Below are 14,368 nucleotides of genomic sequence, written 5' to 3'. Positions count from 1 at the left end.
AGTCAAATACATTTTTTTTTTATTTTGGGTGCTTTTCAGTTAGTACAGAGTCAAAGAAATTCGCAGGCACAGAGTAAGATATAAGTACCCTGCTATTATGACAGAAATCACAGTCAGTGCTCAGCAATTAGTAGTTCTGACATGAAGGCAATTCTACTCTTGCCATGCTATCATATGAAAAACTACCTTCAGACTCCACCTGCTACTTGGGAGGAGATATGTAAATAAGAAGTTCAAGTTCTATACAAGCAAGACCTTAAAAGGCTATTTTATGCAAATACAAAAGGGTTTAATACAATGTCCTAGATTAGTCTGTACAAATTGAGTTCTAACATAGCTCTCTGTAGCACTAGATGCATTTGTATATGACAACCAAAAAAGCGGGTCTATTATCACAGGGAATGCAATAAGAAAAAGGCTCTTAAGTGAAATACGTGGAAATCCATTCTAACCAGAGGCAATAGTAAATAGTGACGTCCTTTACTCTTGTGCTTCACATGGTCTGATGTTGACAACAGATATGTTTTCTCCTCTGCATCTCCTCGAGCCCGCTTCACATTCAGACATTGTCTGTTTGAAATGGTTCTCTCCAGCAAGGACACAGATACTGCTGCCATTCTCTGAGCATTCTTCAATTCCTCTGCATACGCATATGTTGGTTTGCTCTGAGAACAGAAATATAATGTACAGTATTGGGAGGACAGGGATTTTAATCTCACTGCATGTCACAATTCAGTGCCTAAATTCCAACAATACACAGTGAACATATGCAAATATTTCAATGAGTTAACTCTCTTACATAAGTAGTGGGACAAAATTGTTATCAATTTACTTCTAATAAAGAACAGATAGAAAATCTGTTCTTTATTTTAACTCAAAATTCTGAAATATTAAGTATCAGATTGAATTCTGTACCAGTCTTGGCAGTATTCACTGCATTTTTTAGGGAAAAACATTTGATTAAAATCCTATTTATGAGGAGAGGGCAGTTATCTAATCATGTATCCCTAGGTACTTAGTAAGGTGTCTTAGTGGATTAAAACAGGCAATAATTGCTCCATCACCCAGGCACCACAAACCAGCGTAGGTGGTCCAACACTTTTTCCAACACTATATACATTATTTGTAGTGAAAATGCAGTTAATCCATTGGTTTCAAAGATTGATGCAAGAAAATTATTTTGCAAATCCATACAACTTTTGCCGCAATTGCTGTACATGTTATAACATACCATCACACTTCTCCCACAGCTGACAGGCAGGGCAGGGCTTGGGTTGGAAGCCTGGAAGCTTGCAGGTACTCTCGTCAGCAGGGGTGTATGCCCGCCCCAGGCACTCCAGGGCATAGACCTTACAAACTGTGAGGGCGTCTGTTTGCCCGGTCTTAGCATTTGTGACACAGATATGCAGAGAAGACCTGGGGAGATGAAGTGTCAGTGTGGTTGATAGCAGAAAACACACAGATTCATATTTAGAAAAATTGCGTAACATACAGAAGAACAATGTCTAATCGGTTTTATACACAACAGTGTATTGATGATAGATTTTTAAGAACACGGTATGCTGTATAAATATGCTGTATACAGTATAGTAGAAATGAAAGTAGAGATTTTTTTTATACAAAACAACTAGATTATATTGAACTAAATGTTACTGGCAAAATAGTTTTGCAAGTAATTAAATTTATTAGTGTGCAGATGACCCGTTGCTTGTGTGCTAAATAAGTAATACGTAACTAGCAGTAAGCCTCGCAGTTGGAAAATTCTTCCTACTCATTATGGATATTTAGAGTTTTTACTCAGCAAGTTTAACGCTAATTTTTCAATACGTTTAGTAAGAAAAGTTATGTAACAGAAGGGTTTCATCACTTTTTTTTACACTTTCATGTTTTCACTTAGTTTCTTTTAAAAGCCTTTTACTTTCTTTAGTACAACATGCCTGTCCTTAAAGTCTACTTATGCTCTATAACCTTGAGAACAAATGCTACAACATGAATACAGTGTGTCTCATCGGTTATTTGTTTCTATGCAACCTTTAAGAATACAAAGATATGATTAGAGGTCCAGACTTGAAACAAATTATAATTCTACAAGAACTTACTTGCATTCGTAGGGCATTTTGCAGACACACTCTGAATTGTGTTTTTTTTGCCATGGTTGGCACTGGCCTCCTAGTGCTTCCCGGTTATCACGTAACACTGAAATAAATCAAAAGTCATGGGGTAATGTGTGAACTACGACTGGTACTACTATATAACAAAACAGTGGTTTGCTTCTCATCAACATAGGCCAACAAGAGTCCTTCTGGATATGTTTTAATTGTACAAGTGTGTTCCGCTGCTTCACAACCTAAACATGCCACAGACTAGAAATCCAGAATCTTTTGGACATATAGTTTGTGTAAATATATGTCATAACCATATTCAGGAAGCACCAGAATTTAAATGTTTAAAATAGAAATAAACAGCACTGCTTAATGTTTTTTAAAACCCTAATTATCAGGGCATTACCTTGGAAGTTGACTTTCTTACACAGCAGTTCCCTCTAACTCTATTGCTTGAATACTGTATGAACATACTTTATCAGCAGTTCAGTGTGTTCTCTTTAAATTGATTTCTTGCCTGTTTTGCATTGTGTGCCTGTTAACTTAGGTGACCAATTTAGACTGGAGTCACACATAATTTCTGAAGCCCCTTCTAATTGTTTTGCAGGTGGGCAGGACAGGGAAATCTTCTCTCCTATCTCATAGCTTGTTTTCCAGGGAGTGCCAGTGACATCAGATTGCAGAGTCGGAGGCCCACAGACCGCGCCTGTGAAAAACAAAGAACAGTTTTTATTTGTAAAAGTATCCCGGTGTTTAAGCACCACAGGCAAACACAATCATTTTGGAAAAAAAACAAACAAAAAAAAACCCTCTAAAATGGGTCTGCTGTTTACTGTTCAGTACTACTGACACTATCTGTATTTTAGTTTAATGATATTAACACGGCATAGTTTAATAGTTGACCTCCTGGTTTTGTTATCTTACTGTGCGCCTTCAGCAGGGACATTCTTCAGCAAAAGTGTTGCTCTTTGAGTTCATCCAACATTGGCATCTCTATAATGGTAAGCTGGCAAGAGTCTGATTTCACACTCTCTGTTGTTCAATTAATGACGATGATGGCAATACTTACCCTGGCAATGAATAGAGTATCTCTGCCAATGAAGATCTTCACCACACTTTGCTACAGGATCCCCCACAACGTAATATCCTTCTATGCAGGAATACACAACTTTACTGCCAACTGGGTAAAGGTCTTTGGGATCCTGTGGTTAAAACAAAAACAGAAGAGTTGGCTTTTACCATTAAAGATCTGATCTGACCAAACATTGTCGGGTCTCCCGCCACTGTTTATTCTAGACCTCCCAGCTTGGAAAACAGCAGTTGAAATGTTCAGGCCTCAGAATCAAAATTAACCAAATGAAACCTCCACTGTTTGACTTTTTTTATTGATATATTTTCAATTTTCACCTCCAGAATAAAAACCTTTGCGGCCAATGGATATCTTTAAAGGGTATCAGTGGTGAGGGGTAGTCATTCAATCAAATCTAAACAGGTAACGGTGCAGTTCTTTATAATATCTCAGCGGAAACAAAGATGGCTTCTGAGTGGCGTGATATTATTTTCAAATATATGTTTTGTTGTTTAGCATTATCATTCACATAAAACACATCCATAGTGATATTTTTTAGTATATATGGAGTATATTTTTTTAAACAAAATTCAACATCACTGCTTAAGAGACTTTGAATTATATTGCTGTGTTATGTGGCTCTGGTGTTGTTACTCTTACCTGAACCAATCCATTAATGAGTGGAGGGGGAGACTGGCATGACTTGATGGGTACAAGAGTTGTGTCAAAACAATGTGGTTCAATTTGACTTGAAAAGGAAAAAAATAAGGAAACCATAAAAAGGCATGCAAACAATTAATCCAATTCTATGTGACTAGCATGCAATGAGGCCATTCATTTACTGCAGTGACCTAATATTATCTCTTTAACACTAAAAATAACAACGAGACAAGCTGTTCTAAATGTGATGTATTTGGATATATCAGCTGGGTTTTCAACAGGAAACCAGTACAATAAAGTGGGTTAAAATTGAGGTAACCAAGATTCCTGAATTTCCAGTAGGGTGATGTACCAAAGTTTTGACTAATTTATAAGGTCATACTTTGATTTGATCTTATTATAAATAGGAATAGTTTACAGGAAGACATTAATTAGTCATGTTGTTAATTGCTATTTTTTAAAATCTTTTGTTTATCACTCTCTTTTGCCCTCACCGTAGATATTTCACTTCTTCATCCTCACAGAGCTTGGAGTCCGTGTGCTCCCCAATGCAGGACTTTCCACCCCCACTGGGGCTGGGGTTGTCGCACTTTCGATCTCTGGACCTTCGACCTTCTCTACAGATGCTCCAGGAAGACCAACAACTCCAGCTGCCATCAATCACGCCTAAAAGACATCAGTTCTCCTTTACAATAGGCTGCTTTATTTCCTTTAAAAGACTGCAGCGTCTTTTCAATTGATCTAAACAATGAAATACTGCTAAATGTTCAAAATAGGTAAAAAGACTTGCATGCACAGTTATATGTTTGACTTTCATAAGCCTAGCACACAGAAGGTCATATAATGATCTAAACAGTGGTGTGTAGAGCCTCCTTATAGCAACTAAATAGACACCCACTTACTTGGAACTGGCACATTCCCTCAAAGGCAATCCTGCAAGCTACACTGTTGGATATTTGTTTTTATCTCTTCCTAAATTTGGTTTAATTTCAGGTGTTTACTAAAACAAACACTTTGATTCTTCTGTTAATCTCCTGCAGGTATTGTTTATATACTAATACACAATAGAAATGAATCTTAGTAAAACGACCTGGCTGCTCTTCCTGAGGAGTTCCATGTTCACAGGCAAGTCCAGTGGTGCCTGGTTTGCAGTCACAGTCGCACTGGGTGTTTTTAATCACAGGAAGGCCATTGTTCTGACAAGGCTTGCAGTTACACGGGTGATTCTCATTCAGATACTGCTCAATCGCTTGTTTCAGGTTATACCTCTTCACTGAAGCACACGTCACCTCTTTCACCAGTTCATGCAGAGGTGTCAACTACAGGTGGGGAAAAAAAGGAAACACAATGCAAAATGATTAGTTTGTTTGCCTAACACATTAAATTAGACTTGATGACAAGACAGGAAACATTCAGTTTGTCTGACATCAGCTTTTCCAAACAAGCAATACTCTGGGTTCAGGTGACGTGAATATACCCTACGTGCTTTCTGATTCAATTACAGCCTTGTTGAGGTATACATTATTCTTTGTATCATAATTAATTTCACAGCAACTTGACTATTCATGGTGTGATGAGCCTTTGTGACAGCAGGAAATACCAAATAACTATTCTGCCAAGGAGCACAGCTCTTTAGTGGCAATCAGTAAAGTGTATGGTAGTAATCTTAATAGTAATATGTCTAACCTTCTGCTTGATGACACTGGGATTGTCTTTCACAGAGCCAGCCCACCTGGCATATCGTTCACTGTTCCCAGCAGGGTTGTTCAGCTCCAAAAAATTCAGCCCAGATGAAAAAGCAGCACTCCCTCCAATAATAGATGACACACCTTTTATTTTTTGAGACGCAAGTCCTAAAAAAAAAAAAAAAAAAAAAAAAAAAAAGAGACAAGATACAACAAGCTGTTCCTAAATTATTATTCTTGTTTTGTAATTTATAAAATAACTTGGCTCTGAGAGAAAAGTGAAGCTTGCAATGCTAAATGTCATTCAGATATTTCTGCAGTATGTCAACGGGCAAATGAACTGAACAAGTCTAATTTTTAGCAGCCTCAATAGGACCATCCTCAATACATGGGAAATCCCTTCAGCACAGAAACACACAAAAGAATTCAGGAAACCTGTTTTAAATCACGTCGAAGTAGTCAAGCCCAGTTACAGTTCTGTATACAGATGTCATCAAGTGGGTATGCCAATAGTGTGTCTACATTTACATCTCCAGTTCTTCTAACAGCACAAGAGGGTCTAAAACCACTACAATACCTTATACTTATTTCAGAAATATCACTGGGTGTTTTTTGTTTGTTACCTTACCTTCTTCAGTTTTGAGCGCTTCAATTAGTTTGTTGCATGCTGAGTGTTTCACTCTTACAAAAAATAAATTAACGCTGAAAGATGTACATTTCTCAGCATCGGTCTTGGAAATACCTTTATTGAAAAACAAAAACAACATCAGGCTGTTTGGGCAGAAACTACCCTAAGTACCACAGATATACAGATAGTGATGTTTCACAATTTGTATTGTGTTAGATTATATTAAGGTTCTTACATTTCCTTCTACATCGTATTGCAAAATAATGAAATGGCCTACGTACAGTTGTTGACCAATTCACATACTGTCTTCAGAGTTCCACACAGTAAAAGGGGTCATTCTGGAGGTGCTTGGAAAACTGAACTGATGCAGACACAAATAAAAAACTGAACCCCTGGAGTTGTTTCCTGGGTTTGATTGGTTGATCTGGGCACCACCACAGAGTGTCGAGTGAGAATTCTGTATTATCCAGATTACTATTTTGCCAAGAACATCTATCTAAACTGTGGCCAAAAACACTGATTTATGGGGTGAGCAGTAAGTTAGTCCATCAGACAAATAGGAATAAAGTGTATAAACACTCTGAGGATAATTATACTGCCAGCACAGACTCTGATTGTTCTGGAGATTTAATGTGGCTTCCAGGGGGGTGTTCATAGCTTTTTGGAATAAACAGCTTTACCTGTACATGACAAGGTACTGTACTCTCCAGTGAAACCAGTATCTATGCTGCCATTCATTGTTGCAAAACCTCAACATTAACCTTCACCAAAACACTTAAAAAAAACTGGAAGCAATGGCTAGTAATTAAACCATTGATAAAATAAATATATATATATATTTTAAATGTTAACATGATAACACAACGTCAGGTTATGCTTTATTAAAGAATATGCTTTTTACAATTTTTTCTACAGGTTCTTAACTGCCTGCACTGATGCCCTTTCCTCATTTCATTCAATGCACATTCAGACCTCATTTGTACAGCAGGAAGGGGGGGGGCAGAGTTAACAGGTCAATGCCACCTGGTTTGAATAGAACGGGCAAGGCTTTGCCAGCACTTAGGATTCTCCAGACAATCTCAAAGTAGCTCAAAGGCAGGTTTAGGGAAAAATGAGACGAGCAAAATATCCCAGTACACTCAGAATGACTGCAAATACCATAAAATAGTACGAATAAAGAACGCTTGCAGGAGTTTGCTAAAATGCTCCAGTCCATGTCAGTCTCTAGTCTCTGTTTCTAGCAAAGTCCCTCCCCCTTCAGAATGCTACCACAACATATGGTATGAAATGGACGGTCTACCTTTCTGATTCATCTTCTCAGGATCCATATAAAACACATGTTTATACAGCCCACCCAGAGAGCCCTCCTTTATGAAGTGAGTTCCATAGCTCTCAATGAGTTTGCGGTAGGCACTGTATTCATAAGTAACTGGGAGGAGAGACAGGTCCTTCCAAAAGATTTCCGAGAGGGTCAGGAACTCAGGTGGGCTGTTCATGAACTGCGCAACCTCCACCTCATTCCTGATAATCATCAACTGATGGCTCTGAAATGCACAACCAAACCAGCGTCATGAGGCTTTCATATTTAAAACTACAAAAAGTTACCTCTTTGGAAAATGGCTGACAGTAGAAAGAATCAGAGGTGGTGCATCTTACCTTCTCATTGTTCGATGCAATATCACTATGGTGGTGAAAACTGCCATCGTGGCTTGACTTCTTGATGTCTTCTGTTTGCTTGTTATAGGACCAAGTGCTGTTGTAAAACTCGTAGCTGAAATCATTCTTGATTTTTACCTGCACCAAAAAGCACATTTTATTTATTTGTCACTTGTATTAATGTCTTTATTTTCCCTCTCTTATTATCTCTTGCCTCTCTGGAAATACACTGGTCAAAACACTTGAGATTGGCCTCGGTGAGGTAGGTGTGTCTTCTGCTGTGTCAAAGTTTTCTGAGATTTGGGGCCCTGATGCAGCATGTCTGTTGTCTTGGACAATGCAGGCCCTGCATTGCTGGATAAGCCAGTCAGGTACAACATACGACACAAATGAAAATTGCAATCTAAGGAATTTATATTTTTAACTAGATGGCTGTCACAATATGTGAAATTTGATTTTATAATTTTAATTAGCTTCTCCAGTTTGTTGACTAGTGAGTCGGGTATTGAGCTACGTTGTGGTCCTTTAGAGATGTAAGATCCCAAAAGGAAATTAAATACTCTTAAACAATAACAGCAAACACAGTAGCTCTGAGTTTCACATACATTTCTTCTTTTTATTATAATAAAGTAGCTAAAGAATAGACAAAGTCTAGTAACTTTTCACTTCTCACTGATAAATTTACTGAAGAGGCTTTGTGGACTACAGTAACCCACCTGGAATGTGTATTTCTGGAGAGACTGTGTCAGTCTGTAGTAATATCTGTGGTCCCCACTGAACACTATCCGGCACTGTCCACCAAAGCTTTTTGTGTTAATGACATTGTTCCTGACCTTACCCTTTAGAATGTCAAATCTAAAAATGGAAAAAGGACAAAAAAATGGACAAAAATATCCTGCAGGAGAAACAAGCTGAAGAGAATATATTCTCTTCTAAATGAATAAGCAGAGAACCAGGACGGGTGTGAGCTATCAATGATTCATTTATTATGTCCTCCTGTGGCCATATATTAAAATATACCATTGTGGGAAATGTAACAATTTTGCTTTTGGGATGCGATGTGAAGCCAGCCTTATAGAAGAAGTAAGCACCCACTTGTAAATGAGGACCCAGACTCAATGGGTACATTTCCTGGTTAAGTAAACAAATAAATAAATACAAATTAAGTGAGAATAATGTTCTTAGCAACTGGGTTGTCGTTGGACAGTAACTTTGAGTCCACTTGAGCAACCGAATTTTCAAACAGGAGTAGGTTACCGTTTTATACTGATATTGACCGGTGGCATTTTGGAAGATAAATGTAACCATCTGTGTAGTTTTATTTTTTTGTATTTTCTTCTTTTTGTTTATTGTTCAAAGGTGAATGTACAACCATACCCTGCACCAGTGAGTTCAGCATTTGGAGGGATTTTATCTTCCTCACACTTCATCATTTCCTCACATCTTTGCTCATCAGAACCATCTTCTTCACAGTCCTGGTCCCCATTGCACACCAGTGACCGGCTGATGCATTGGCCTGCAAGAACAAAAGAGGTTTCAAGAAACTTGCACATGTTTAAATGTTGTAGAGTACGAAAATAATTCATTAAACAAAGACAGCTGAAATAAAAACAAACAAACAAACCACGTTATTTTATGATTGTAGCACTCATGTGGTTACCTCTGTTATTGAACAGTTTTGTATTGTTCTAAACTGCATAATTGCTTTACGTACACCAGGACATATTTTTGAGCTAGGAGTTGGTCGATTGGGGACACGCCCCCGCTTCATCAGCGTTTAATAAAATTCTGAGTAGCTGGAACTGTGCCGTGCTGGATAAAATTAAACGTTGTTATTTCGGTATCGTTTGGTGAGTACTGTCGGTTCCGCGAATTATTTTATTCAGTATCTTCTTGTGTAACTTGACCAGTATAATGATGCTTTTTACCCCCATTCCGTTTTCGTGTAGCATTTGTTTGTGAAAATTAACTATAGCTTGTTCGGTCGGCTTAGCCACAGTAATTGAAGATATGTTAGAGGTATTAGGACGGTATTGTATACGCGTTTCAGTCAATGACAGCTGTTGAGCACGTTGGATAATTCTTTCACGGTTAGTATATTAAGTTATATTTTGCGTGCTGTGTTTCACTATTGTTTTGCTTTTTGATTTGATAATTGATTGAAATGCACGAAGTTTTGTGTGATTTAGTTTTGGTTGATTTTTCAGCGTTTTCTTATATTGTCTGTCATTTCACTGAAACACATTTGCAATCTTTACTATTTTTTACCCCATGAACTATTTGTTTATACTTCTGACTATGCTGCTAATTTTAATAGACCTGTTCTATTATTTAAAGCAAATTATATTTGAAACTTGTATTTTCATTTTAGTGTGCTGAATTTTAATTAGAATAGTAAATTGTATACGAAATAAAAATCATTAATAGTGCGTCTGTCGTTGTGTTGTGTCACCACTACTCGGGGGACCACTGTTCTGAATAAAAGTATCTGTGTGAGAAGGTTAATTGGTCCCAGGTAGTGGGACCTGATAATTGTAAGGTACTAAACTGGTGCGATCAAGGTGGCTGTATTTGTAAATTTGGTTATTCACGGTTAATTGTAAATTTGATCTAAAATGAGTCCATTCGTGTTTAAGGGGAACTGGGGTTTCGGTGGCCTTAGCTGGTTTGACTGCAAGGAATGATCATTCGGGAAGAAAGGGCAATTCTCACCAGCAAGCTAAACATTCCTTGTTTGGGAGAATACCAAGGGCTAGATTTCCAAAGCTCTTTACTCTAAAACCGCATTAAAAAGATTAGTTTAAAAAGGTAAGCTAGGAAATTAGCAAACCACTAATAAAAAAAACAAGGGATTTAATTATTTATTTGTATTAATTGTAATTGGTGTAAAAAAAAAAAACACCACTGAAGCAAAAAAATAAAAATCTTTTCGAATGTGGTCAGAAATAAGAAAACCACACTTGTTTCTGCTTCGGATAGAACACTGCACCCCCCAAAAAAGTTACCGAACCAACTACTGACGTGACTTACTTTTACAGTTACAGTATAATTGTTGCAAACTTCATTACGTTTTTTCCCCTCCTTTCAGAGAAAATAAAACTCACAAATGTATTTTAATGGTTCTTATGTATTAAGTTTATTAACCTAACATATATTCAGTAAGGGAGGCTAGTTATATACTGAGCATCAAACAAAACATATTACTTATATTTGGACAGAATTCACTAGACGTGATAGAAAAAAGACAAACTCTGTTTTAGAGCAGGTGCAGTGACTTTTTATTGTGCTGATTAACAATTGACATCACGAAGATGCTGCAAAATGATCTATTGATCTTGGGAGGTGTTGTGGCGCTTGGTCTCCCAGTCTGTAGCCTGTAATTGTCAGTGTGTGTTTGGTTATACCGTCTTGCCAGGTTTGAAATTGCTGGCTCTGAGCACCCAAGACGGCAAGCCACAGTACGCTGCTGTAGTCCAGCCTCCAACATGCAGATTGCACGAAGGCACTGCTTTCTGGACAGACGTAGCATATTTCTTGTTTTCTGTGATTTTTCTTTATTGCTTTTATTCAAGCTTGCAGTTCAACAACTGCATAATCACTCCACATCCAGTGTCCAATCAACTGTCTCACTAATTAGGTGATTAAGTGCATATGCTTCAATCATAGTCACTCAAGCATGTCATGGTCGAGGACGAATGATCGAGTGATTAAGAAGAAACCAAAAACATTTCGTCAATGTCCATCATTTACATACCTTATTTTTTTACGAAAGTAAATGGTGATAAGCTTCTTTTGATGTTTGGCATATTTATTAAAGGAATCTTTAAAGATTGTGTTTTCAGTCCTTCTCACCTGAGGAACACCTGAACCTGTCTCCACAGCCATCTTCTATTGGACACCCTCTTGTGGGCACACAAGCCCTTCTCTCAACTGGCTCACCAGAACATGGTCTTCCTCCATATTGCCCATAATTTAACACTGTGCGGCTACGTGTCTGTGAAATCAAATACAACAATACTGTAAAAACAATTTGTTCTGAAAACATCAAAGCTGATTTATATTTTGTAACAGAACAAAACAGATGAATGTTTCTGTGTGAGGCAAAATGCTCTAAGGCTAATGTATGTTGAAATGTAATCATTTTTAAGGGGAGGGGGGTGTTATTAAAGAGGTTCTCAAGTAGCACAAAGAAATAAATAAGGGCTCAGTTCGAGAGCTTGTGAGCAAAACGTACAAGTTGCCTGTGGAAATGTGCTCGGGTCATCCTATTTATGTGAGGATCTGGAATACTTTCCTATCATCTGCAATTGCTGCCTGCTTTTATAAACAAGACTTCTCTCCAAGTCTTTCAAACAAATGAACGAGACACATCGAGACAGACTTAGTGAGCGATCCCTGGAAAGTATCTGTGTGCGAACTGGTTTGCAAAACAGCTCATTTGATAACATTTGTTTATCCCCTTTAACCTCTAAACTTCCATCCACCAATCATAAAGCTCCACACAGCAGATACAGCAATATCCGAAGTTAAAAATATTCAGACTGAAGAAAAGCTTAAACATGTACTTTAAAGACTTCTATGACTGAAATAGCAACGGCACTGTTTTCCGGTTTCTAATCACAACTATTTATAATTATTATTATTATTATTATTGTGCATTGCACATTAGTCAACTACAGATAGTAATGACATCAGGGTTCCAAATTGAATTAGGAATATTTGTTGTCAATATTTAAGCTTTGTTACCTTACCTGAGTCTTTGTGCAGCCATCACATTCTGACCAGTCCCTGTATGAAGACCACTGGCAATTCACAGGACTTACACAGCTGTAAATAAATAAGCTAGTGTTTCAAAATACAAACCCCACCGAAGTGTATAGCCCATGTAAGTCCTGCTAGTACATTTAAATCTAGCCAGATGTGTAGTCCTGTGTAATCACACTGCAGAGCACTCGCAAAATCTGCTATTCTGTACATGTACAATTAAGCTGCTAACAAAACAAAAAAAAAGACTGCAGCCTTTTAAATTCATTTTAATGCAACAGTCGCATGGAGGACACATCATTATCAGAGCTTAATTAAATAAACATTTCCTATAGAGTAAATGTAGGCTCAGGCATACTGTAGCAATGGTTGTGAATGCTTGTAACAATCAGCATCCCAAACCTTTGAAGTATCTTTCTTTTTTTTTTTTTTAAACTTACCCAACTTCACAAATAAGATGAAGATGTCCAGCAAGGCCATACAGAACTAATGTCACCACTACCTGCAAAAGAGAAACGCAGAAAGCAAGGCACATGTAAACCTGGAATTTGTTTAATGTTCCTATTCAGTTGGTTAACAATTGCCACCTGATAGAATTGTACTAAATTTAATAATAATAATAATGCATGCTTCGCATTATTCCTTTTTGTGCCACAAATGTTTTAATCCCCTGGACTGGTCAGGTTAACTTTGACTACAGCTTAATGACCAGTCCAATGAAAACTGATATCGATTATATATATATATATATATATATATATATATATATACCGTCCTAATATATATATATATCTCAATATATTATGTTCGAGGATACTGATATTCATATGTATTGGATAAAGACCTTTTTATTATCCAAGTTAAACAAAACCAAAAGGTCATGAAATAATACATAAAAAATGTAAACAGCTACTCCCTGCTCTTAGCATTTCCAAAGGCAACTCTTAATGTCAAATCCCAGCTGTTGCTCTGAATCACATCACAGAAGATTTTGCTCCATTGTATATGCCCTAGTTTTTGCTAAGAGACAAGAGACACTATTAAATGTATTACATGTGTAATAAAACAATACAATGAATACAGTTCAGTTGTTATTTCTTTCTGTTTTTGTGAAAAAGACATGGAGACATTTTACACTGGAGCAAAAAAAAAATAATAATCTGAACAGACTGGCAACAGCTGAATAAATTTCAGAATAAAATATGGTAATCTCACACATGATCTGAACGATAGCCTGTGAACATTTTGCTGGAGGCCAGAACAGAGAACAATAAAACAATCTTACCTTCATTGTGAAGAAACGGCTCTGAGTCACTGCAGCACCTTCTGAAGGGTCTGGAGAGGGCGCCTGCCGCTCGCTGACATTTATTGCACAAGCTCGTCAACCCTTGATAGCACATGCACCACACTGTGTATTGTTTCACTTTCACAAAGTTCTGTAACTCTGCTAAAAGGACACACTTCAGTTTATTGGCAGCTGTAATAATATGAAACAAATTCATCTAGTTTACGAGAAGCACATTTGCACAAATCTATGATGAAAGCCAGACACCAGGGGTCGTCCAGGGGTTGAGAATGTGTAAATGTTATCTAGAAAATGTTTTTCGAGTGGTTACTGGAACTTGTCTTTGTAAAAATAACATTTATGTTGATCACACCAAATGATGTGTCCTAAGCCAATAGCAATATGTCAACGAGGAAGGCTTGTTTGAAACCCCAGCTGTCAAAACTGAACTGGATCTTATGAACAGTTGTAACTACACTCCAATAATGGATTAAATGATAATATAGGATTGGTCAAGCT

The 14,368-nt window shown here is 37.3% G+C and overlaps 1 protein-coding gene across 1 annotated transcript; it reads right to left on the bottom strand.

The window, feature by feature from the left end:
* Positions 1 to 7: 7 nt before the first annotated feature.
* c7b (complement component 7b) lies at positions 8 to 14,007 on the bottom strand. Its single transcript, XM_041229087.1, has 18 exons — positions 13,850 to 14,007; positions 13,005 to 13,066; positions 12,552 to 12,627; positions 11,653 to 11,794; positions 9,178 to 9,316; positions 8,517 to 8,655; positions 7,801 to 7,938; positions 7,445 to 7,688; positions 6,145 to 6,258; positions 5,518 to 5,684; positions 4,922 to 5,150; positions 4,326 to 4,497; positions 3,832 to 3,919; positions 3,172 to 3,304; positions 2,620 to 2,808; positions 2,100 to 2,196; positions 1,232 to 1,416; positions 8 to 665 (listed from the first exon to the last, which is right to left on the bottom strand). The coding sequence occupies exons 1-18, from the start codon at positions 13,853 to 13,855 to the stop codon at positions 481 to 483; spliced, it is 2,505 nt and encodes an 834-aa protein (XP_041085021.1). The 5' UTR covers positions 13,856 to 14,007; the 3' UTR covers positions 8 to 480.
* Positions 14,008 to 14,368: the final 361 nt, after the last annotated feature.

This window comes from Polyodon spathula, chromosome 2, assembly GCF_017654505.1.
Source record: "Polyodon spathula isolate WHYD16114869_AA chromosome 2, ASM1765450v1, whole genome shotgun sequence".
Taxonomy (NCBI): domain Eukaryota; kingdom Metazoa; phylum Chordata; class Actinopteri; order Acipenseriformes; family Polyodontidae; genus Polyodon; species Polyodon spathula.
The sequence above is the reverse complement of the archived record's forward strand: the minus strand, read 5'-3'. Positions and strand labels throughout refer to the sequence as shown.